Source organism: Spinacia oleracea, chromosome 2 (assembly GCF_020520425.1).
Source record: "Spinacia oleracea cultivar Varoflay chromosome 2, BTI_SOV_V1, whole genome shotgun sequence".
Lineage (NCBI taxonomy): Eukaryota > Viridiplantae > Streptophyta > Magnoliopsida > Caryophyllales > Amaranthaceae > Spinacia > Spinacia oleracea.
In genome coordinates this window covers 5,355,014-5,380,903 of record NC_079488.1, presented here as the reverse complement: position 1 = coordinate 5,380,903, position 25,890 = coordinate 5,355,014, and the positions used below count along the sequence as shown (strand labels likewise).

The 25,890-nt window shown below is 36.9% G+C and overlaps 2 protein-coding genes across 2 annotated transcripts; both read left to right on the top strand.

Annotated features, from left to right (window-relative positions):
* Positions 1–5,477: 5,477 nt before the first annotated feature.
* Positions 5,478–19,962, top strand: LOC110798527 (uncharacterized). Its single transcript, XM_022003706.2, has 13 exons — positions 5,478–6,157; positions 8,398–8,496; positions 8,596–10,860; positions 10,947–11,081; positions 12,330–12,458; positions 12,561–12,677; positions 13,831–13,932; positions 14,027–14,134; positions 14,228–14,599; positions 15,093–15,395; positions 16,539–16,925; positions 17,380–17,617; positions 18,568–19,962. Exons 1-13 carry the CDS (start codon positions 6,073–6,075, stop codon positions 19,304–19,306), a joined length of 5,079 nt encoding a protein of 1,692 aa, XP_021859398.1. The 5' UTR covers positions 5,478–6,072; the 3' UTR covers positions 19,307–19,962.
* Positions 19,963–21,290: 1,328 nt separating this feature from the next.
* Positions 21,291–25,580, top strand: LOC110798539 (uncharacterized). The gene is made up of 4 exons (XM_022003724.2): positions 21,291–21,448; positions 21,539–21,645; positions 25,104–25,182; positions 25,283–25,580. Exons 1-4 carry the CDS (start codon positions 21,446–21,448, stop codon positions 25,328–25,330), a joined length of 237 nt encoding a protein of 78 aa, XP_021859416.1. The 5' UTR covers positions 21,291–21,445; the 3' UTR covers positions 25,331–25,580.
* The last annotated feature ends 310 nt before the right edge of the window (positions 25,581–25,890 follow it).

Here is a 25,890-nt window from a genome sequence, read left to right as displayed (position 1 = left end):
GTCTTGTCCATCAAAAATTAGTAGAAGTAAGACCAGAGTCGTCTAAATTATCATTTGTATCAATGTGAAAATGTAACATTATCATTTACTATAAGTCTAATTCCATAAATCAGTAAACTCCAAACCGTTTACGTTTATTCCGTAAATTATTTTGTAATTCTTACATGATAATAATACGGAGTATTAAAAATAATTGCATGTTTTTATGAATGACGACCAAATCTAAAACGAAATAAAATGATCAAAACTTGAAACCTAAAAAATCTGAACTAACCCGAAAAACTCAATCTAATCCGAAAAAATGGATCCAATATTGACCCGAAGTCCTTACCCAGACCGGACCCGACCATAAAACCCCAACTATATTCGAAACCCAGATAGACTCAGCCATACTCGAATCTACCCCGAAGTAAAAGTAACCCGGAATAATCCAATTCGAATGGATCCGATTTGAATCCGACATAAATGACCCGTTTACAAGGTCTAATTAGGAGCAGTTTCGTTCGGTATCGTTTTTGTTTCCAATTTTCTTTTTTTACAAAACTAAAAACCCAAAAATGAAAACCACAAAAAGTAGTTTTCGGTTTTTTGTTGTCAGTTTTCAAAATTAACATGATTACAATAGGTATGACTATTTTTTAGTTGATAATTCAATCCAAATCATATGACTTACAAAATCAAAAACTAAAAACTGACCGTGGTACCAAACGGACCCTTAAATCGTGATTTTGTTTTTGTTTGGGGGAGGATTGTGTCACTTGTGTATAATTAAGAATAGTATTGCTTAAATCGTGATTTTTTTTTTTTTTTGTTTGGGAGAGGATTGTGTCACTCGTGTGTGGTTGGGGGTTGATAGTATTTATATTCAAAATAATAATGAAAGCTATAAAAGTCAATTATCAAAGTTAAATAGAGAATGAGATAGAAGATAAGAACATCAAATGGTCCTCCTTTTTTGTACTCCTCGATCAGTTGGCAACTTCCTAGCTTCAAAACTTTTTGGCTCTTTTTGTTTACTTTAAGGGTTTTTAAGTTCATCTTAATTTTATTGTTATTGTATGTTGGCTTAATTGCTTTTTGAGTTTGTTGTTTAACTTTTTAATATTGTGTTTTAATAATTTGATGTTACTGTGGCTTCTTTGTGGTTTAAATGTTAGGTTTTCTTGTGAATTTTGATGTTGGTAATCAAATATGGTTATTAGTGTGTTGTTTGAGTGTACATACCAAATGCGTATGTCTTTTTAGGAGTATTTAGACAGTGGAGGTGTTAGGTTTACTGTATTTCTTTTTGGTTCTACTACGAGGAGTTTCCACCGCTTTCGACGAGTGGAGCATAGAGAAAAGCTGATATGTTATTGTATTGGTATTGAGAAATGTTAGGTTCCTTTGAAAGTGACCTTAGAATAAAGCTTTTAGGTCGTATGGCAAAAGAAGAAGATGTTAGTCAAAGGAACTAGGCTTTGTAATATGTTGTTGTTAGTTCGCCTATGGGATTAACTTTCGTCTATTCTCATTTTAGGTTGCGAAAAATCAACGCTTTCAAAATCCATAATTTGAAAGCAACTCCCCTTTTTTTTTGGGGGGTTCATAGCTTGCTACCAGAGTCACGTCCGATGACTCTATATGCTTGTGAGCGTTTCACAAGGTCTTTTCAACTATGTCTTGACATTTTTATATTTTCGATCCTTCCTTTGTCTTCCAAGGTTCACAATTTAACAAAGGAATACCTCCACAACTTACGTTCTATCTCCTATAAAGAAATCATGGCCAACAACGGTTTTAGCACGATTACACCTCGTTGGTGGTGCAAGCAAGACGTACACTCTCAATAAATAAGGGTGGTCGGACACAAGGAATGCCTAGTTGTTTTGTAATGGTCATTAAAGACCTTAGTCATGTAATTTGTTTACGTTGTTTTGTAATGATCTTTAAAGATCTTAGTGGCGTAATTTGGATGGTTGAATTTTCTTTTACTAATGCAAATTAATCTTATGTTAAAGAAAAAAAAATGAATATCAAAGTTAAGAGAGAATGAGAGAAATTTCTGATTGGCCCATAACACTAAAAAAAACATTAAGTGGTCCTCACTTGTTTGTTTTTTATTCAATTCAAAGCTTTATCTCATCTTTTATATTTATGTATATAATTTTTAAAATAGTTCTACTCTTATTTTGGCTATTTTTAAACAATTATACAAAAAAAAAAAAAAAAAAAACTAAGTGGAGATATTTTTTTCACACGTTTCCACTTCCTAGATGAAGAAATTCAAGATAATTACCCCCACTCATTCTCATTCCGAAAAACCAATCATCAATCTCTAGATATTATTGCAATAATGTTTTTGATGATGGAGTATTATTATATTGTTTTGTTGCTTTAATTCATACAAGTATATTTTTTTATGTATGCTTTAAAAATTACGGAGTAATAATGAAGATGCAATTACTAGAAAATGTTAAATATATTGGGTTGATTTTAATATACGAGAATTTTTTTTTCACAATTTCACCTACTCCCACCGTCTCTTTTTTACGTTTTTCTTTTTGGGTATTTCAAAATGTTCTTTATATTTCCTTTTATATTATCACATAAATGACTTATTATTCTATCAAAATTTGTGTCCAATTATTATTTTAACCAACTAAATTCATTGGGACATTAAATTTTTCACACTTTTCCATTGGGACATTAAATTTTTCTCATTTCCCAATATCAGAATTTTGATAAAAGTGAAAACATTATAAATAAACGTAATTTATCTTGTTTAAATAAAAAAATTGAGGAATCCCGATGCAAATTAATTAATCGTTAAAACGCGTGAAAAATACCAAACGTAAAAAACAAAAAGAGACAGAGGGAGTATAAAATTGCACGGATCAGATAACATGATAAATTATTTCATCAACTAAACAAATTTAAACTCAACTTGTAAGATTCGTGAAAAGTTACAAGATGCTTTTTTTCGATTATCATATTTTACGCGCATTATTTTTGAATTTTACTTGTAACTAACAACTAAAATTTGCATAATGCTTACGAATCTATCAAAATATTAGCACATCTTTAGCAATAAAAATACAAGTAAACCTCAAAGAGTATTTTCATGTTATTATTTTTTAGTGCATTTTTAGTTTGAAGCTAGTTAAGTTAATTTACAGCATTTTGAGCTTAAAAAACTTCAAAACTCGACTCGAACCAGTATACCGACGATTACGAGTTGAGTTGAGTAATATTAAACTTATCTTGGTTCAAATTCGTTTTCAACCTCACTAATCCACTGTAATTAATTTTAAACGGATGGAGTCATGGAGAAGGTACATAACAGACATGTCAAGCGACATATGTCTATTAGTCTATATGGCTCGGGTGGGCCTGGTCCCTCTATGCATAAAAATTCATAGTGTATTTTTAGTTATGCCCCACCTAAAATTTATGTATAATTATATAAGAAAATTATGTGAAACACTACCTTTAAGTTTGGTAGTTTTGTGAATTGATACCTTTTAAAAACTTTTTAAAATTTAACTACCTAATAAGTTTGGTTTGTTTGACTAACCCTACCATTTGACGTTTTTCGTTAATGTTTTCTGTCGTGTATTTCTTCTATTATTTTAAATAGCCTTGTACCTTTGTCGTTTTGTTCATTTATCATATTAAATAATCGTTGTAGTGAGGTTCAAGACGCAAAACATTAACGAAAAAAGTCAAATGGTAGTGTTAGTCAAACAAACCAAACTTATAAGGTAGTAAAATATAATTTTCTTTTTAAAAGGTGGCATTTACAAAACCACACAAACTTAAAGGTAGTATCACCAAATTTCCATTATATAATTAGCATAGTATATTGTTTATTTTTTCTACTAGTCCTCTTCGTAAAAAATATCCAAAATCCGCCATTGATGTCACATGTCATCTAGAGATTAGTAACTCCTTAATTGCTGATTAGGCATGATAAGTAAAAATAATTAATTAAGGGCACTTGTCTTAAAAGGCAAATGAAAGATAGATTTAGATAGAAAGAAGAAGGACGTGCGAAGAGCTGTTAGACACATGACACTACAATCACACAAGATTGCTGACAATCCAACAAATGCATGGTAATCAGTCAATGCAGCCCCCCCAATATTAACACTTTCCTCCATTATTTTTTTCAACCCTTTTTTTTGGGTTGATTTCCAACACTACATTTCAATAGTCACTAACAAAAGTAAAAATCCACTTTCACCCACTTTACATGTAACCATCTCTTTAATCAATTGACTGTTGGTTCAGTGGTGATTGAGTTTGAACTTGGTAGGGAGTACTCGTGTTCGATTCCCCACAACAACAATTGGAAATGGACTGAAACCTATCCACTCAAAACTCGTCCCGATTCCGGATTAGCACTAAGGGTGAACCGGGCGGTACACCAAAAAAAAAAAAAACATGTAACCGTCTCTTCAGACCGTTTAAAGAACAATTATATGCTGCGCAGTGTTAATTTTATTGAATACGTGTAATTTTAGTGACAATATATGATTTAAATAGATATGAAGTTTGAAGGTTGAAATAATAATATACTTCGTATAAATTAAATGTTAAAGAGGAAGATGGATTGGAAGATGTAGAATGAATATATTAATTAAATGGTAAATTGATGTTGAATGATGAAGATGAAATGAAAGAGGTGTTGTAGCTGTAAAATATACGGAGTAGCAAACAACAAAAGAAAAACTTGAAAAAAATAAATAAATCAAATTGATGGATAAAAGGGGATGAAACGTGGCATTTAATCAGCTATGGTTTTACTTTTTGTAGACAGGTCTAGATTTTAGCTAGTTTGACTTAATTGCCTATGAGAGTGTTTGGTGACGAGAGGTTTGTCATAAAAAAGAGATGTGAGGTGAAACTACATGTCAGTTTGACCATTTAAAAAAAAGCTATGAGAGTTTTCGATTAGAAGAGTTTTGGAAGACGATTTTGGGATGAAAAGGTTAATTTGGACCATTTTACACATTAAACGTCTACTATAATAATTAGTAGTAATATCTAATTTACCTAACACTTTTATACAAGCAACTAGTTCAACAAGCTAGTCAAATCAGATAATACAAGCAGTTTACCTCTACAAGAAATACAGAGTAACGTTTAATAACTACTCCGTAACATCTACTACGTAATAGTCGTAATTGCCCAAACATGATGTTTGTATATAAACTGGTTTATAAACAATCAAATTTTAAATATATTAGGAGTTAAGTTCAAGTCTTCGACCCCTATTTACAATTTATATTGCCCTAAAATTCATTCGCACCAAAATAAATAAATAATAAAAAAGTACATATTAAAAATAATATAAAAGTCAAAACATCATAAATAAAAAGGAAAAATATTATTAATGTAATCTTGACAAAGTTTACATGTCGGTGAAACTAAATTGTCCTCCTGCCTTACAAATGGTTCACTAAAATTCCATTTTTCACCAACTTGTCATACTTTAATCTTTGGCAGTATTCCTCTTTCTCTCTCTAATTAGGGAAGGTGAACATAATTAATTAGTACAGTGTATATATAAGTGCAACAATACCTTACTGTATTTTATTATTTCCTCTATAATTGTATATTTCTCTCTCTAATTAGGGAAGATGAACATAATTAATTAGTACAGTGTTTATACAAGTGTAACAATACCTATTTTATTTATTAAATTATTTATTTGGTCAGTTATTGGCATTTCTCTTAACTCTACAGTAGAAACGGTTCTATGGCAAGCACAGCTCTGTGCTTTCGCCAGCTTTAGAGCTCAGAGTTGCAGAAAATAAGTGGGCAAAAAAAAAGGGGATTTCTTTTTCTTTTTATTTTGGAAAAAAGAGGAAAAAGATTGCTTGGTTTTTGGGTTTTCTGTAGATTAGAAGTATATTCTTATTGCTTGAAATTTACTGCAATTTTTCTGGGTGTTCTGTGATTTTAAGCAAAATCACAATTTCTTTTTTGGGGGGTTAATTTCTTTGTTCTTGGTTTAAATTAAATGGGTGTGTTTGAATTTCTATGATTAAGGAGTTCAGAGATTAGGCTTTTACACTACTTCATGGGATGGGGTTGATGCTGCAAGTTACTTGGCAATTGATGAATCTGTTTTTCATCATTGCTACTGTTGTTCTTATTCCAGGATCTTCAGGTAAATTTTTGATTTCAAAATGTGCAATTTTTTTAGATTTTGATGTTCTAATTGTGATAAAGTTGCTAACTTTAATCAATAATCTCGTCTGGGTTATCACATTTTCTGGTTCATTGTTTTGTGTTGTTGTTTTCTTTGATTTTTCCTGTATTTTTATTGTGAGATTTTGAATTTACATAATGCTGAATGTTCTTAAATTGGTGGGCAACAGAAGAGGGGTTTGGAATAAGATATGATTCATGGGTTCTGAATTTTACCTCTGCTGTCAAAATTCCTGTGTTGTGGACAGAATGCAACAGTGATTTTTGTTTAATTTTCAGTAATATTTCATAGAATTTGAAATCTTTCGTTAAGATTGAGTTTTGAAATTAATTAAACTTCGAAATGCATGGATTCTGTGGTCTACAGTTTACCCTTGTTGCTCATTTCTCTTATGGTCCATATTGCGGAGTAGGCTCACCGCGGTAGTTATGGGATGATTCGAGGTATAGATAGTTAGATATGTAAGTATAAGAACTAGATGGTGTTGGTCTTTTAGGGTGCATTCTATTCAACTGATTTTCACTTATTGTTTCTGAACTTAACCGAACTTATCAAAACTTATTTTAGTTGTAAATTGTACTTGGTCAACCCTTGTTGCTCAGTTCTCTCATGGTCAATATTGCGGACTAGGCTCACCGCGGTAGTTATGGGATTATTCGAGGTATAGATAATTAGATATGTAAGTATAAGAACTTGATTGTTTTGGCCTTTTAGCTAGCTGATCATATTATATCTACCCTCGAGTTTGGAAAGTGTCAAAATTTATACAGTATCTGACTGTCTGTTTGTCTGCCAGTGTTACCTAATACTCTAATCACCCCACAAACCACGAATCCAAAAAGGCGAAAGATAACATGAAAATGGTACAATTTTGGTCTAATTTAGCAAATTAGGTAGCAAATTGTGTACCCGTATTAAGTTTCATACTAGCGAGTCAGATAACAGTGGTCTGCTGCTCCCATTACTGAAGGATGTTTTGGCCTTTCTAGCCTGTTTAATGACTTAACTGTAGTCTGGTTTCTGCCTTATCTTTGTTTAATAATGGCCATTCTAATGCGGGTGAATGTGATCGATAAATGCCATCTGTTGAAATTGAAATGAATGACGGCTTAGGTTAGGGTTAGTTTCACTCCTTGCAGTCAAGGATGAGGCCAGAATTTCATCATTACTGGAGGGCCTGGAGGCAAACCTTTCAAAAACAAATTCAAGTTTGTTCTATTATTTGTTATTGTAGTACTTTTTTGCATATTTGGTTCTATGGAAGTTCAAAGTAGAAATTAAGTAAACAACTTTGTTAATACAGTATGCAATTCCTAAAAGTGTCCAGCATACGAAATTTAGACGGATTCCCCTCTCATTATGACTCGTGGCTCAGCAAACGTGTATTCTCCTCTCAAAACCTCATTTGGTCATTCCTTCCTTTCAATCGGAGTTGCTGCCTGTGGCCCTGTGGGTATCTTTTAAAGTTTTTCTGTGGTTACCAATCAATTAGGGCTCGTTCGGTATCATAGTCAGTTTTCAGTTTTGGGTTTTTTGGTTTTGTAAGTCAGTTTTCAGTTTTGGGTTTTTTGGTTTTGTAAGTCATATGATTTAGATTTAATCATGAACTAAAAACTAGTCATACTTTTAGTAATCAATTCATCATGTTGATTTCGAAAACTGAGAACAAAAATCTAGAAACTACCTTTTGTGGTTTTCATATTTCTTAGTTGTACATTGCATGCCTTGGATGGGCTAGGATATTAGATTTTATATACAAATTTCTAAGAAAGAGTTATCTGGGTCAAGGCCCCTTTATGCCCCGACACAGGTCTAAGAAGCACATTTCACAAGGATATGTGGGTTTCACAGCTTCTGCAGGTGCCTGTTTCAGCCTAGGTAGATTAAATATCAAGATCAGATCAGATCAGAAAATAAAATCGCTGTTTCAATATCTCTTGTTAGTTAGTTTGTTTCTTGAGAGTTTTAGATTGCACTTTATAGTATCCTTTCCATTATATTCCTGGCAACAGTGTGGGGAATAATCTCTCAATTAGTCTAATTTGGTTAAGAAGAAGATTCTGTACATCTGAATCTGATTAAGACCTTGCTTACAGCGTGATCCGTATTGGTTTATTATTATTGTTACTGTGAAGCTGAACACTTTAGCAAACTTGAACACAATTTTGACTACCATGATCTTACGTATCGATCTGCAGGTTTTAGCGAACCTCTTTCACTGGAGTCTTCGTCTCCAATTCCTTCCATAGAAGCACAAGTACCTACTTCCATACTTGAACGAGGGCCACTACAAAATGGTAAAGTTGCTAATTTTGAATTTCTTATAGCATTCGGTGCTACAGCTTTACTGTACAAATTGTCCAAATCTAATCGGCCTTTGTTCATCTATTATTTAGGTTCCGTTGTTCAACCTCCTGTATATCCATCAATCAAGTCCCCTCCTGTAGCCGAGTTATCACATGATTTGGCACCGCCTTTACCAGCTGCTGAGCCTCCACACTATTCAACTGCACCTCCAAATGCCGAGCCATCATATAATTCAACTATTACCCCGTCTGCGAATCCACCAATGGCCATACCTCAACTGCCAACGGTTGAACCACCAGAGGCTTTACCTGTACCATCTCCTTTATCACCACCTGATGTTTCACAGCGTACTTCAAACATGCAGTCCCCTCCTCTGCCCGCTGCTGAGGCCCCAGCTATTTCAACTCCACCAACTGTTTTGGCCCCGTCAACTGTTTTGGCCCCACCAACTGTTTTGGCCCCACCAACTGCTTCCCCTCAACCACTAGTTGCGAAGCCTCCTACTAGTTCAGCTCTTCCACTGGCTGCGAAGCCACCAGATCAGCCCCCGTCGCCTGTTGTAGGAACACCACATGCTTCAGTTATCCCACCGGCTGCAAAATCGCCCGTGGCTGTACCTCAATTTCCAACTGCTGAACCACCAATTGCCGAGGCCCCAGTTATTTCAACTCCACCAACTGTTTTGGCCCTGCCATATGCTTCACCTCAACCACTAGTTACTCCATCACCACCACCACTACCACCACAACCGACTCCATCACCACCACCAGAAACATCTTCATCACCACCACCAGAAGTTTCACAACATAATTCAACCATGCTGCCCCCTCCTGCTCCTGCTGCCGAGGCCCCAGTTAACTTAACTCCACCGACTGTTTTGGCCCCTTCGCATGCTTTACCTCAGCCACCACCAGCCAAGCCTCCTCGTGGTTCATCTCTTCCATTGGCTGCAAACCCACCATATCTTATGCCTCCATTGCCTGTTGCAGAACCACCACACCCTTCAGCTGCTGCAAATCCGCCAGGTGTCGTCCCTCAACTTCCAACTGCTCAACCACCAGAATCTCCTTCACCACCACCGAGAGTTCCACACCAAACTTCAACCATGCAACCCCCTCTTCCTGTTCCTGCTGCTGAGGCCCCACTTAACTCCAATCCACCGACTGTTTTGGCTCCAACTCACGTTTTACCTCAGCCACCAGTTGCTAAGCCTCCTCATAGTTCAGCTCTTCCACTGGCTGCAAAACCACCAGACCCTAACCCCCCTATGCCTGTTGCACCTCCACCACAAGGATTGAATTTCACACCTCCTACAAAGGCATCGCCAGTTTTACCTTTGCTACCCCCTGCATTGCCGCCACAGCCTTTATATACACAGCCTCCTCCTGCTCCTCTGCCTCAATTGGGTATGACAAATGCATCATCTCCTCTACCTCAATTGGTGCCACCATATCTACCATCTTCCCCACCACAATCAGAATCTGTCCCACCACCTTATACATTGGCTCCCCCGCCACAACTGGTCTCACCACCAGCTCCTCCTCCAACTTCTACAGCGCCTTCAAATGCTTCCCGTCTTCCTCCTTCGATGGCGCCTCCTTTTGCGGACCCTCCTACAACTTTACCTTCACCATCCCCTCTGCCACCAAATGTTTTATCTTCTCCCCCGCCTCAACTATTGCCACCAGTTCTATCTTCACCTCCCCCTCAACTGATCCCACCAAATATATCATCTCCTTTACCTCAACCAATCCCAGCAATTGTGCCTTCTCCTCCACCTCAACTAACCCCACCAAATATGTCATCTCCTTTACCTCAACCGATCCCAGCAATTCTGCCTTCTCCTCCACCTCAACTAACCCCACCGATGGTATCTTCCCCTCCACTGCAACTGGTCCCACCACTTGCTTCTCCTCCAACTTCTGTGTTGCCCTCAAATGCTTCAGTTCCGCCGTCATCTTTTATGATACCTCCACCAGATTTACCTTTATACCCCCCAGCTGCTCCACCCCATGCTTCAGCTATGTTGTCACCTCCTATGCCATCACATGCATCACCTCCCTTACCTCAACTGGTCCCATCACATTCCTCATCACCTCCCTATGTTTTGCCTGCACCACCACCATTAGAGTTACCTAACATCTCCCCTCCACGTTCGTCCATTGTACCAGGAGCAGTTTCACCTCATGTTTCTCCCCCTTCTCCTTTCTTGACTCCTCCACCTTCTGTGCCATCACATTCCTCTGTTCCACCTTCTCCAGCAACGGAAAAAGCTGTTCCCTCTGCACCACCCCGTTCTTCTCAAAGGAAAGAAACACAAGAAGGAGCTCCCCCACCATCACTAATTTCTCCAGGTATGTGTCAACACATCTGAAAAGTGCAGAACCCTGCATTTTGCTTGTTTTTGTTTTATTTATCTGCGTTTCTGTCTTCATCGCAGAGAAATCACCCCCTTCAAGACCGTTGCCAGAAGGTGCGCCACCTGCCCATCAAGTTACTCCAAGATCTCTTCCTCCAATCTCTCATCAGGCAGAAGCACCAAAGCAGGCTCCCATCTCAAGACTAAATGCTTCAGGTATCCCATCAATCTTTCTGTGAGCCTTCCTGGTTGGAGAAAATATTATTCTCTTATATATTTTTGCTATACTGCTATTGCTATTATAGAGAAGTAAAATCACTCTTCATCTCAGAATAAACATCTCACATTTAATCCACTTTGGTTTTAATTGTTTAGGATGGTTTACGCGGGTGGGGGAGAGGGGGGGGGGGGGGGTTGTGGAAGCTTTTAGGAAATTTTTCGAGGACAGTATAGCTCCATACAGAAAGTATTAGGATATGTTCCAATTCTTCCAAATCAGATATTGAGGCATTTGTTTTGGAGGAAGAGTAGATAATGTGATTAATTGAGAAAAATTAAACTTCAATTTGTTATGTGGCTTCTAAACTTGCTGCAAGCTGATGAAGGCTCAAGACGAGTTTGGGATCAATTTCGGCCAAAATATTTTGACCACTCAAGGCAGTGCGTTGCAGCTTTTGGGTCTTGTGACTCTTGTCTATATGTTATGAGCTGGAGAAGATTGTTACTTGGGTGTGGGGCCGATGGGCTCTTGGGTAGAAGGTGCAACTTTTGCAGTAGGCCATGTTGGCATTTTAGCAATTTCATACATTGGCAACCGAACTCAACGCATGAGCTGGAAGAATTACTAAAAGTGTCACCACCTTTACATGCTGAAACCCATCTAACATTTGACGATTTATAATTTTTTGATAGAAAAGACATTCACAGACCCGAAATAGTCAATGTTTGTCAATTATTATGAAAATATACCACTTTAAGGTTTTCAGAATCACCATTATTTTACTTGAAGTAAACAAGGGGTTTTGGATGGTGATAACTTCCTTCTATCTTAGAAGTAGAATTCTTGATGTACCACTTTAAGATTTTCAAAACTGTTTCAAGTCAGCTCAGTGATAAGAAGTGAAATATGAGTTATACGCTCATTCAATTGAACAAACCTGGATGAAAGGTATTCCTAGATGCTGAATTCTGTAGACATCTTTCATTTATGTCTGGGAAAGAACTAAGAACACGCATACACACTAGTAGGAGAAGAAGTTGGGTTGATGATAGTTCCAAGAGGATGAACGAACTTGTGAAACTGACTAAATATGCGTGTCTTGTCTTTCTCCAATGTTTCACTTTTTCTATGAGATGCTCCTTGTTGGTAGTACTTTAAAGTTTTGAATTATATGTTTGCATAAATTTTCTATGCACTACGTATATACTGCTCAATGAACCCTTTGGTTTGAACATGTGTAACAGAGCCTGATACCTCTCCATCATCCACCCCACCTCCAAGCAATAACCCTATCAATGGTAGACATTCTTCAATGGCACCTCCAGGTAGAGCACCAGATCAATCACCAGAGGGCAAACTTTCACCACATCATGGTAAGAATATGACGAAGATATGTGTCTTTTGTGTTGATAAAAATTGTCTGTTAAACTAAATTTTTTTGGATCCTTGTTTTGTCTGAACATCTTTTAATAAAGCTCCGTCAGAACCTAAATTTGAGAGATTCAATGCAACTGCTCCTGCCCCATTTTCGTCCACAGTGTATCCTGCACGTAACAAATCACATCATTCACTACGGCATTCCCCAGATAAAGGTACTATTTGGTTTGTTTTTTTATTCTTTCTATTGATGTTAGAGACATATTATTTCTTCGGACCAAGCTTTAAAACCACTCATAGGAGGCTAGGGAAGAGTCTTAGAACTGAACACTAATTGTTACCTTGTCTACATGTTCCCTAAATATTTTCTTGAACTGAACACTAATTGGATGCGCTGAACACTTTCATCACCTTTTATTCTAGATCTAACCCATCTTCAATAGATGGTGAGCATTCAAAAAAAGTCCTTATATACTAGATCTAAGATGGGCTAATAAAATTTTTGAACCTTTCTACATTTTAATGCATCTCATCTACCACATCTATTATCTTGTTGTTAGAACACTTTCCAATACTTTTCTGAAAAGTATTTCTTTAGCTTTATTTCCAGGACTACCTCCACTAATACTTCTATGCCTCCATTGATTCACAAACCCACAAGGACGTTTGGTTTCTCTCCCGTGCATGCTTTACTATCTTCTCACTCCGCATCATGTTAAGGGATTTCATTCTTCAGTGCCTTCTCCATCAACCTCAATCTATCCATAAGCACCTCGGCCTAAGGGATAAAGTAAAATTTCTGGTCCATGTTCAATTTTTGTTCCTGCACCAGCTCAGTAAATCATTAAGGTTTCATAATGCTGCTTGAATCAGTGAAAAGATGTCTTCGTAGTAATTAATCATATATCTTTTCCTTTTAAGGTGGGAGTTGTAAGTTCATTTTTTTTGAAAGTTAAGCTGAAATTCCTTTATCCTCTAAATGCTAGTATACCAATGCCAATGGCTTGACAAAAATAACCCACTACTTCCCCATTAGTAAAGGTACTATAATATGATATACTTCCTCCGTTTTTTTAGTTGCAACATTTGGACTGTTGCACTATTCACATACTCTACTTGAACTAATTTTGGTGATTCATACTTTTGGACATCCGGTGAAAACATAGTATGTGACTATGTGCGGTCTTGTTAGATTTGTCTCAATGTATATATTCAAAATAATAAAATTTAATTATTTTTTTAACTATCGATGAGTAAAAATATTAATGGTTTAAGTTAAGTATTGAAAAACGTAAAAATAGAAACTTGCAACAAAAGAAAAACAAAGGAAGTGTGGAATTAATTTTTTTTGATGTTCTCTTATTTCAGGATCTCCGACAGCTATGGCCCCTTTACCATCTCCTCCAGGAATTCCTGAAATCACTCCTGCACCTTCACCTCTCCCGAAGGCCCCACCTAGCCATTCGGGAAGTAAGTAAAACACTTCTTGATGATTTTCATTCAAAAGTTTCAGTATCTTTTACAGAGATAGCTTATTTATTTTCATAACTTTTCCTTTTGCAAGTTCCCTTTCTCTCTCCTAAAATTTCTCCTTCTGGGTCTTCAACAAGGGAAATGAAGAAACACCTTGCACCAACAATTCGGGCATTACCGCCTCCACCTCCCAATGCAGGTTCCATAAGCCTCTCACTCTTCTTTTTCTTTTGTTTGTCTTTATCTCTTTTTCTTTATTTACATATCTAACACAAGTTGGTTGGAATTGTAGATTGTGCTTACCTTACATGCCCCGAGCCTTTTACAAATACACCTCCGGGATCACCCTGTGGTTGTGTTTGGCCAATGCAAGTTGGGCTACGCCTTAGTGTGCCTTTGTACACTTTTTTCCCGTTGGTGTCAAAATTGGCCACGGAAATTTCAACCGGGGTATTTATGAAACAAAGTCAAGTTCGCGTAATGGGAGCCAATGCAGCAAGCCAGGAATCAGATAAAACTATTGTCCTAGTTGACTTGGTACCCCTTGATGAGAAATTTGACAACATTACAGCATTTTTGACATTTCAGAGATTCTGGCACAAGCAGGTAGTCATAGACAAGTCCGTTTTTGGTGATTATGAAGTACTGTACGTACGTTATCCAGGTACTACCTCGTTACTTGATTCCTCTGATAGTTTGTTCTCTTTTTTGGTGACAAGGTAAACCATTTGAAGTAGAAGTAGAAGAATAATTAATCAAAAGGTTTTGCACGCACAAGGTGTACAATAAATTTATTTTACACCAAGATAACTTTTACCCGGTTTTTTTGGTAACTTTAACCTAGTTTTTTGCAACTTTAACCTAGTTTTGATTAACTTTTATGTTGGTAAAAAAAGTTGATAGATAAACGTTTTAAAGGGTTAAATGATTAGTTTTATACATTATTAGTGATTTTGAAGACATAATTTTTATTAAAATGAAAACTTTTATCACTAAAAAATAGATACTCCGTAACTTTTACACATAAGGGTAACTTTTAAGCATTTTGAGTTAACTTTTACTCCGGATATTGTACACCACTTGTAAATAAGAATTTGTGATAACTGTTTGTTCCGATCACTTTTATTTCACCTTTAATTCGACTCTTATTATTATAGGTCTTCCCGCGTCTCCACCTATGGCTCCTGCCGACATTGCGGTAATTAGTGGCATGCCTTACTCTGTTCAAGACCCTAATCAGAGTAAAGTGCATCCTCTGGGAGTTGATGTGCCAAAGCAGAACCATAAACGCAGACTTAGTGGCATTGTTATTGCAGCTATAGTTTTTTCAGCAATTGTTTGTGTGTTGATTTGCTGTTCTGTTGCATGGTTATTGGTATTCAGACATACAAACCGTGATCCTCAACCAGCACTAAGGCCACTAACTCCACGTGGTCTACCTTCACTTGGAAGATCATCAGGTGATTATCCTTTCACCCAGTATGGCAGTATCTTGTCTTAGTTGATACCATCCAGCATGAGTAATTCTCACTCTAATGCATATTTCAGTGGCGGTGAAACGTCTTTTGATTTTCTGTTGTACCTGATATAGAAATTGTAGAACTAGGGTTTTTTATGTCCCGGTATCAAAAAAAATTGGGGCTATCCTTCTTGTACAATATTATTATCAACTACTTCTCAAAATGTTAACTTACAACTTGATAAGGGAGGAACGAATGAACCAACACAGCAGTAGAGGTCTACAATACAAGACCAGACATGTGTTGATCTTGTTGTCTCCTTGATCTTTCTAAAGCATAACATAGCAGGTGAGAAAGGGAGTACCGGAGTAGTGTTGCAATCAGAAAAATCAGGGAACCACTTTAAAACTCAGCCAAAAGAAGGCTAAAAGAGACATGAAGGCTATGAATTAATTCCTGGTTTCTGGAATGTTTTAAAAACTCGAGTCCAATTTCTGTGAAGTGGATAGAGTTTCTGGTGGGAAATTTTCAACTACGGGTTACAAAGAACTAAATCAAATGGCTCACTTACATCCTTTACGTTCCTATTTGCTTTGTAGTAGGAATATTGGTTGAAATTTAGATTAGGGTACAAGGAATTCAGTCACTCAGGCGCATTCAACTTGGACCTGATCATCTATAGCCCGCCGGGGCCGCTAGCCCGACCCGTTGCGGAAAAGTGTGGGTTTGGGCAGCCTCATACATTTTTTAGACCAAAGCCTGAACCCGGCCCGGAAAAGCCTGTTTGGTCCAAAAAGCCGGCACCAAATTTATGGATTTCGGCATAAGTTTTTGTGTTAAAGCCCCGCCGGCCCGGCTCGAATTTTGACACCTCTAATTCAACTGTGTAGACTGCATACATTTGACACCCCTCCCCCTCTCGCAAACATCCTTCATAGGAGAGCAAGGTGTAGCACTGTTAAAGGAATGGGATAGCTAGAGTAGTGGCATCAATACAGAATGACGGTTCAACCTATATAAACATTAATTAAAATAATTATCTGATCTTTATATGTGATTTGTGACCTGATACTAATATACTATTGAGTATTGACTGTCAGATATAATTGAAGATTAATAGAAACTGAACTGTTTGTATTTCAGGGCCTACTGTAAATTCAGTTGTAAGTGGTCCGGGTTCTTCGTTGTCAATTGGATCTAGCCTTGGGACGTATGCTGGAACAGCTAAGACGTTCAGTGCAAGCGAAATTGAAAAGGCCACTGATTTCTTCAGTCCTTCAAGAATAGTCGGTGAAGGCGGTTTTGGTCTTGTTTATGGTGGTGTTCTAGAAGATGAAACTAGTGTTGCTGTAAAGGTTCTTAAGAGAGATGATCAGCAGGGAGGTCGGGAGTTCTTGGCTGAAGTTGAAATGCTTAGCCGCCTTCACCACAGGAATTTGGTCACGTTAATCGGCATTTGTACAGATGAGCACTTACGTTGCTTAGTTTATGAACTTATTCCCAATGGCAGTGTTGAATCTCATCTACATGGTAATAAATAGGATTTTTTTTTCATATTTAGCACCTTTTAAGTTTCAGGTTTTTGTATTTACCTCCTTATAAAATGTGATTTCATATTTACCACCTTAAATTTATGAAAACGTTTGTGTCCACCCCTTTTAACAGATTCTATCCAATTTTCCGTCCACGTGGGCCATATTTAACAAATTTTTTAAAATTTCACTCCTCTTTCATTAGGTTTCCAATTAGAAATGTTAGGTAAATAGAGCTAGATTGACGGAAATTTGGATGAAATTCGTCAAGAGGTGGTAAATATAAAACGTTTCATAAAATTAAGGTGGTAAATATGAAATAATATTTTATAAGGTGGTAAATACAAAACCTAAAACTTAAAAGGTGGTAAATATCAAAATATACATTTTGTGTGTCTCTCCTGTCACAGAAACTAAGACTGCTTGACTAACTGTCGGCTTTTATTGGACAGACAAAGAAACCGCTTCCCTTGATTGGGCTTCTCGGATGAAGATAGCACTTGGTGCCGCACGTGGTCTTGCCTATTTGCATGAAGACTCCAGTCCTCGAGTCATTCATAGGGATTTTAAGTCTAGCAACATCTTGTTAGAAAATGATTTCACGCCAAAAGTCTCAGACTTTGGCTTGGCTCGTTCTGCAACAGATGAAGAAAATCAACATATCTCTACACGAGTTATGGGGACTTTTGGGTAAGGAATATAATCCTTTTTCTTTTGCATGATGATCTGGAGAATATTACTGGTTCTAAAGTTTCACTGTGTTTGAGTTATTGAGTTTTCTAGTTGTTAACGACGACTTGTCGTGCATTCCTTAATTTCATATATGTTGGGGAAATGGCGATGGAGCCATGTTAATATCTTATCATTAGTATGTCAATTGACAACATGTAAATTTGGGAGTTTCAAAAATATATACTATAGAATTTGATGTATGTAATTCTCTCTTATAAAAGTACATTTCAAAAGATAGGAAAATTTGTGAAACACCGCCCGTTTAGTTTGTCACTTTTATAAGTTGCTACCTTTTAATATTTTTTTAAAAAAACAACTACTTTTGTTTTACAAAATGTTCGAGTACCACTACCTTGTGACGAATTCTTTTGTCAAATAAAGGTAATTTAAAAAAAATAAAAAATAAAAATTAAAGATAGCAATTCACATAAGTGGTAAACTAAAAGGAATTCTTTTTCCTAAAAAATAAAACCCTAAGTTTTAGTCTTGGAGCTACCATTCTGTGCAGCACAAAGGTAAAAGTACCTGTGATCTGGAAAAGTAATGAGCTTTAGGTTCTGTTCTCTTCACCTAGTCTGGTCTGATTTTTCTAGTTTCTGGTCTAGTCTGGTTTGATAACTTCCCGGTCTTGCATGTCTGGTTTGGTCTGAATGTATTTTGTGATTGCTTTTTGCTTTTTCTGGTCCGGGGTGTCTGAATTTTTCTGGTCAAGTCTGGTCTAATAAACAATAAGGATAAGGAGACCATATGCTTGCTTTTTAGTGTTAAAAAAGACCTTATGAGTTGTGATGGGATATAGATATGTTACTTTTAAGCCGATATAGCTTCGTTATACTCCGTACTATAATTAGGATTTCATGTTCCATCACTTAATTTCCTAATTTTCCTGAATTTCTTTCTGTTTTCAGGTATGTGGCTCCAGAGTACGCTATGACAGGACACCTTCTCGTAAAGAGTGACGTCTACAGTTATGGAGTCGTTCTTCTCGAGCTTTTAACCGGAAGAAAGCCCGTAGACATGTCACAACCACCGGGCCAAGAAAACCTAGCCTCATGGACAAGGCCATTCCTAACCACCAAGGAAGGATTAGAATTGATCCTTGACCCGACCCTAGGACCCGATGTATCTTTAGATAGTGCGGCGAAAGTGGCAGCAATTGCCTCGATGTGTGTGCAACCCGAGGTATCCCACCGTCCTTTCATGGGCGAGGTTGTACAAGCGTTGAAGCTGGTTTGCGATGAATGTGATGATGACTCAAAGGACGGCAACGGCAACTCTAGACGTGGCAGCCGTGAAAACTTATCAGCAGATTTTGATGATGATGATGATAAAGCAAGCCGAAGCCCGGTTTCAGAGACACAGGATTATTTACCGGCATCATATTCTTTCCAAAACTATCATCATTCTGTATCATCAGATGTTGAGAAGGGTATGTCAGTGTCTGAAAACTTCAGTAAATCAGCAAGGACAGATAGGCAGCAGACATCAGATTCTTTCCGGAGAGTACAGTCTGCGTCAGGTCCTCTGAAGACGACGAGGGCGGGCCGGAATTTTTGGCAGAGAATCAGGCTGTCTAATGGAAGTGTAAGTAAAGAAGGCTGCGGGACAGATCAGGCTGCGGGTCGAGCCTACGGATCGTGGGCATGAACAAGTGAACAGTCCAGCCCCACACAAAGCCCACTCTGCCCGGGTCCACGGGCCCTTATATCGTGCCAGACCGGGCCTATCATGTTTGTCGTATCAGGTCGGTGCGTCGGGCCTAGCGTGCTTTGTCATGCCGGGCAGCGTCGTGCCATGCCTAGTCGGGCTTTTTGCCATGACTTCGTGTTCGTGTCGGGTCGGGCCTCGGGGCATCTTTAAGTGAAAGTGAGCATGGTACCATGTATAGGTTATGGGCAGGGTCACTGAAAATGTTCAAAAACAACTTCAACTGTTCTGTTGTTTTAGTTTAGAATTTTTACGAGGTAATTAGGCATTTCGTTTTCTTTTATGTTAATATGTTTACCGAAGGATTGGAGATGGATACGAATATTCACGGGACGTTCTTGGAGGTGTTGTTTATAAGTTTACTCAAGGATGAAGGTTAGAAGACAAGAGTAATAGTTGAACATATGGTGTTAAAAGAGGTAAAGGCATTCCATCTGTTTTATTGAAATGTATAGAAGATTTTGTAACAATTGTAGTTTTTTGGAGCAGCTTTAAGTCTTTAACTGAAAGTTGCAATGTAAAAATAGTTTCTACTTATTGTTATTATTATGAATTGCTAATAAAATTGCCAAAAATGACCCCCTTGGAAAAGGAAATCCCTCTTCCTCCTTTCTCTCTTCTAGCATCAATATCAAAGACCTACTAATGAAGCCTTGACCTAGTGGTTAAGATTGGAGGTCTGTGTACTATTATAGGTCTCAGGTTCGAATCTCCCGTCCCCATTTGTAATTTATATTGGCCGTACATGAGGGTGAACTATGTTGGTATAGCGGAGGTTCAATGTAAAGCTATTGTAATGGTGTGTGTGTGTAACAAAACAGAAGGGAATGGGAGGACAGAGGAAGAAGAAGAGGAGGAAGGGAGAGGGAAGATGAGCTCGATTTAAGCTTGTTTAAGCTCAATCTCGAAATGCAAAAAGAGCTTGTCGGTGAACAAAGATCGAACAAACCAAATCTATAACGAGCCAAGCCCAAACAAGAATGTTTAAAAACTCATTCATGCTCGGGTTAGCTCAAACGCCATTAGTCCTCATCAAACGCAACTCAAACGTAACAAAACTCGGCCCAATTCGAATTTGGCCATATATTTTTGTATTATAGAAAAATTTGAAAACATTTAATAAAATTAGATGGATTCATATATTTTATGCCGTAAAGGTTACGTTATGCTCATTCAAACTCGAGCTCGAACTCGAAATGTAAAAAGGCTTTGTCCGGCAAGGTCGACCAATCCAAATTCTTAACGAGCTAAGCTCAAACAAGAATTTTTCCAATATCGTCCAAGCTCGAGTTATCTCTAATGCTAATAATTTTCACAAAAGTGGTATACAATAAATATTGTAAATCGGGGTAAAAGTTGATTCAAAATGCTTAAAAGTTGCATTTATATATGTAAAACAGTAAAAGTTATCTACTTTTTAGTGATAAATTTTTTCATTTTAATAAAAATTATTTCTTCAGAATCACTAATAATGTATAAACTTAAACATTTAACCCTTTAAAATGTTTAACTGTCAATTTTTTTATTAATATAAAAGTTATAAAAACTAAGTTAAAGTTACCTTTTTTATTTTAACTGTCAATTTTCTTATCGGGCCGTCCCTTAATATTTGACCTGTTTCTAAAAATGAAAATATTCTAACAATATTATATTATTTCTCACTCCACCCCTATTAACCCACCTACCTCCTACTCCATACAAAAAATAAATAAAAATTCAACCCCTATTCTCCCCCAACCCCACCTCTTAACCCACCTCCCACTAACTACATTAAAATAATACCCCGCTATCAACTATTACCTATTAAATTAAATAAGTCAATTCAAGTCTCTTAAACTCTGTGCCAGTTAAATCGGGTCGAGTATTCCAGAACGGGGGGAGTAATTTTTATCTAAAGCAACTCAAACCGTTTAAAACTCGACTCGACTCGACTCGTTCACACTTGTATTTACCCATAATTAAAAACACAGTTAAGTTGAATTTGTGTCTTAATATACATTCTACAAAATACAAATCTCAGTCTCCCAAAGTTCGCTGAAGCAAACCAGACCATCAGCAGATCGATCTTCGTCATCTCTAATGGTAGTTTTCTCTGTCTTCAATTTTCTGGTAATTCCTTTATAAACAAATCTGTGATCTGTGATTATTTTTCTCTTTAATGTCGACTTTCAGGCTCAATCAGCGAAGCCCATCACTAGTCCTGTTCCTCAATCGTTGTACCCAACCCTAGCCTTTCTCCTCCTCGTTTTTGGGCTAATTGTTACAGCTTCATTCTTTATGTAAGTCGATCTCTTAATTTTATATATTTTCCCCCAATTTTGTAGACATTTGCTGGTTAATTGGGTCGGATTCTGCGATTTTTAGGTGTTTTATGCTGTGATTTTGTCGATGAAATGTGATTTTCTGTTTAGATTTATTTAGTAGAATTTTCAGGAGACCTTGTGAATTTGATGAGTCGGAACTTTGCATTTTGTCGAAATCCAATATATATATGTTCATTGTTGGGTATGCTTGTTGTGAGTCTAGGTAATTTTAAATATTTCCCCCAATTTTGTAGACATTTTCTGGTTAATTGGGTCGGATTTCTGCGATTTTAGGTGTTTTATGCTGTGAATTTTGGCGATTTTAGTGTTTCGGTGATTGCTGTTTGTGTGTGTAATTGTTGTGATCTGAACCTTTGGATTGGGTACTGTGATAATGTAGTTAAACCAATATTGGAATTTTTAGTAGAATTTTCAGGGATAGACCTTGTGAATTTGATTAGTCAGAACTTTGCATTTTGTCGAATTCCATTATCCAATACATATGTTCATTGTTGGGTATGCTTATTGCGAGTCAATTTGAACCTTTGAATTGGGTACTGTGATAATGTAGGTAAACCAAAATTGGATTTTTTTTAGTAGAGTTTTCAGGGACAGACCTTGTGAATTTGATGAGTCGGAACTTTGCATTTTATCGAAATCCAATGTGTATGTTCATTGTTGGGTATGCTTGTTGTGAGTCGAGCGAATGTGATTCTGCAATGGAGATTGGGAACTAGTCACAATTACGGATTTGGGTTTCATTTAGTAGGTGTGATTGGGAAGTCGAAATACAGGAATTTTAGTTTTTATATATGTTCATTGTTGGGTATGCTTGTTGTGAGTCGAGCTAATGTGATTCTGCAATGGAGATAGGGAACTAGTTACAATTACGGATTACAATTACGGATTTGGGTTTCATTTAGTAGGTGTGATTGGAAAGTCGGGATGCAGGATTTTTAGTTTTTATATATGTTCATTTTTGGGTATGCTTGTTGTGAGTCAAGCTAATGTGATTCTGCAATGGAGATTGGGAACTAGTCACAATAACGAATTTGGGTTTCATTTAGTAGGTGTGATTGGGAAGTCGTGATGCAGGCTTTTTAGTTTTTATATATGTTCAGTGTTGGGTATGCTTGTTGTGAGTCGAGCTAATGTGATTCTGCAATGGAGATAGGGAAATAGTTACAATTACGGATTTGGGTTTAATTTAGTAGGTGTGATTGGGAAGTCGGGATGCAGGCTTTTTAGTTTTTATATATGTTCATTGTTGGGTATGCTTGTTGTGAGTCGAGCTAATGTGATTCTGCAATGGAGATCGGAAACTAGTCACAATCACGGATTTAGGTGTTATTTGGTTGGTGTGATTGGGAAGTCGGAATGCAGGCTTTTTAGTTTTTATGCTTGCTTGGTGAGAGAAATTGGAGATCGAGGGTGCAAATGAAATCCCAATTTTGCAGTCATATCATATGTTGTTTTTATGCTTGATTTGGGTTTCATTGGGTAGGTGATTGGGCAGTCGTAATGCAGACTTTTTAGTTTTTATGCTTGTTTGGTGGGAGGGATTGGAGATCGAGGGTGCAAATGAAATCCCAATTTTGCAGTCATAAGATGGGGTAGTTGGGGTATGGGCCTATAGGGGAAATGGGAAGGGTTGGTCGGCTATTCTCAGAATACATCAATACCTCATTAACTTATGAGATTTTATTAATCATCTTGGCTTAGGCTTCTTACAGTAACAGCTGGAATCTTTGCGTAGGCATGTGCTTAATCCCATTGTCATGTGCCAAACCAATGCCTTTTTTACGCACTTTTCTACTCTGGCCTTTTCCCTGCCTACATTTCCTTCACTTTAGCAAAGTAGAACTGCTGGCAACTCTACATAGTTTGTTGTGCTTTTTGTTAAATTTTAATCTCTCCCTGACTAGTATGCTACTTCAGAATCCTCGGGCGGGGTCACTCTTTTCTTTGGTTAATTTTTAATGAAAGTTGTTTGGGCAACAGTTTGAAAGAGAAGACAGTATGAAGAAGTGAGTTTTATAGTTTATACAACTTCCTGGTTATAGTTGGGAAAGAGATTCATAACTATTAACTTCTTTCCCATTAAGATTATCAGCCATTTTAGGTTGTAAACTTGAAATAGCATAACTGTTGAATAACATTACTATTGCACTCTTTCATCTTCAGTTTTATGTACATAAAATTTGTCAGTTCTACTGTATGCTTTAATGCTATGGAATTTGGTAACTTAGGTTTAGGTGTTAAGCAATTTGTTCTGCTTGATACCAGGCCTTACCCGCAAAATGGGTCTTTTATTGATTATTTGAGAATTGAGATTGAAGGAATTTTCTTCATTTCATAGATTCCTCCTAGGCAATGAAAATTTACAAATCAATCAAATGTGCGAAAAAATCATGGATTCATGGAAATAGAATCTTGTGCTCTTATCTATGCAATGTATTCTGATAATGAGCAAACTCTTTTCTGATTTCACATGTATTCCCATCACGACCCAACACGTATTGTGTCCATTTTTCCCGACACAACCCACGGCTCGACCCACCCTTACCTACACTGTGTCAGTCGTTTGTCAACCATCCCCGACCCAGAACCCACAAAATCCACCCAACCCGGCTTGTTGACTATCTCTACTTGTGTGGATGAATAATGGATGATAATAAAGGATAACAAACACAAAAGCGTATTTGGCACTTTTAGGGTTGTGTTGTTTTAAAGCAACCAAAAGAGTAACGTTTAGAGAATTTTCATATACTTACTATTTTGACAGCTAGTCATACCAACTACTTATATTCAAGAGTAACTTTAACCGCTAACCTCTCACAGTCAACATGTTAGTTATTCTGTAGTTGACGAGCTAAAGCTACTAATGGTGAGTTTTTCTGAACGGGCTTTTTAAGTGTGGAAGCAAAGGTGGAAATTATCTTAGAAACTAAGTGAAACTAATACTATGCATCTTCAACATTTGGCATATTGACCAATAAAGGTCTGGAGCCTTTGTGCTGCACTAGTTGTATGAGAGAGAAGTTCTGATTTAGACTGGAGTTTGGACTTTGGAGTGATTGAAAAAGTATGAATTCTGCATTTCTTTTTAACTGGTTGAGTAGTGTTTATTAGCTCTGGAGGAACTCTAATTAGAGGTTGGGGAACTCTAATTCTCAAGTAGACTCGTATTGGTACGCATTAATTTGGTATACGGAGACTAGTATGGTATTGGTATACCATTATATTGCTAAGAAGTACCAATACAAATCATTTGTGTTTTTGGTACTGACATATTCTGTGTTGGTTCTAAAACTGGTTGTATTTGGGCCTCACTTGATGTTTACCATTCCTCATTAACTTTGGCTGATTATATGGTATCATTGTTATTGTAAATGATGGTTCCACATATTTTTACCCAAATTCTTTTACCGTAGCTACGCGGCAACTGCATCAAAGAAGAACCGGAGTCTGGCTAAAGAACTCGTCACCGGAGCAGTTGCTTCTGTTTTCTTGGTAAGCAATGGTGGATCATCCAGTTAATTTTTTTTTACTGTTTGACATTGATGACCTGTAGTCCGTCTTGAACTAACGCAAATTCTGATCTATATTGCAGGGTTTTGGATCTTTATTTTTGCTACTATCAACCGGTGTTTATGTCTAATTTATAGTGATTCAGTCCATCTGTTTGCTATATAGAGTTATTGAGTAGTACTTAAAAGTTGCCATGTTTTGACAATTTCTCAGTTCATTGTAGCTTATGAATCATGAACTGTAATTATGAATTGGGTTGATTAGTGTTGCTTAATTTCCAGATATTTACTGTAGTATGAGGAGAAGAATTTTGATAGCGTTGGCTTAAAGCAATACAAAAGTCAGTAGGTGGATCAACACTTACATTTATGTTTCTTGTAGATGTTGGTTGACTATTGCCCTGATTGCCCTATTGCAGTTTTTTGGGTCAAATTTTGAAAACTTCTTACCATGAATTGTCATTAGCGTATAAGAAATATACTTCAGCTGTTCTTAATTAGTTGACACTGTTTGAATTTAGCACTGTTTATACACTCTCATTTCACTAGATTTTGTTTTTTTATGCGTAAGGTAAAATATAGTCATGTGAAATCTTGTTAAATTTGTTTTGATAAATATTTTTAAAGTGTCAACTTGGTATATTTTTCTTTTACATAATTAAAGATATGAATGATTAAAAATGCGCATGGG

Bases quoted from the DNA above. Each gene is read 5' to 3' on its own strand.
- LOC110798527 (XM_022003706.2), top strand. From the start codon at position 6,073: ATGGGGTTGATGCTGCAAGTTACTTGGCAATTGATGAATCTGTTTTTC. The intron at 14,135-14,227 runs GTTCCATAAGCC...TTGGAATTGTAG, and splicing joins GCCTCCACCTCCCAATGCAG to ATTGTGCTTACCTTACATGC. The intron at 14,600-15,092 runs GTACTACCTCGT...TTATTATTATAG, and splicing joins ACTGTACGTACGTTATCCAG to GTCTTCCCGCGTCTCCACCT.
- LOC110798539 (XM_022003724.2), top strand. The intron at 21,646-25,103 runs GTAAGTCGATCT...CTTTTACCGTAG, and splicing joins GTTACAGCTTCATTCTTTAT to CTACGCGGCAACTGCATCAA. The intron at 25,183-25,282 runs GTAAGCAATGGT...TCTATATTGCAG, and splicing joins CAGTTGCTTCTGTTTTCTTG to GGTTTTGGATCTTTATTTTT.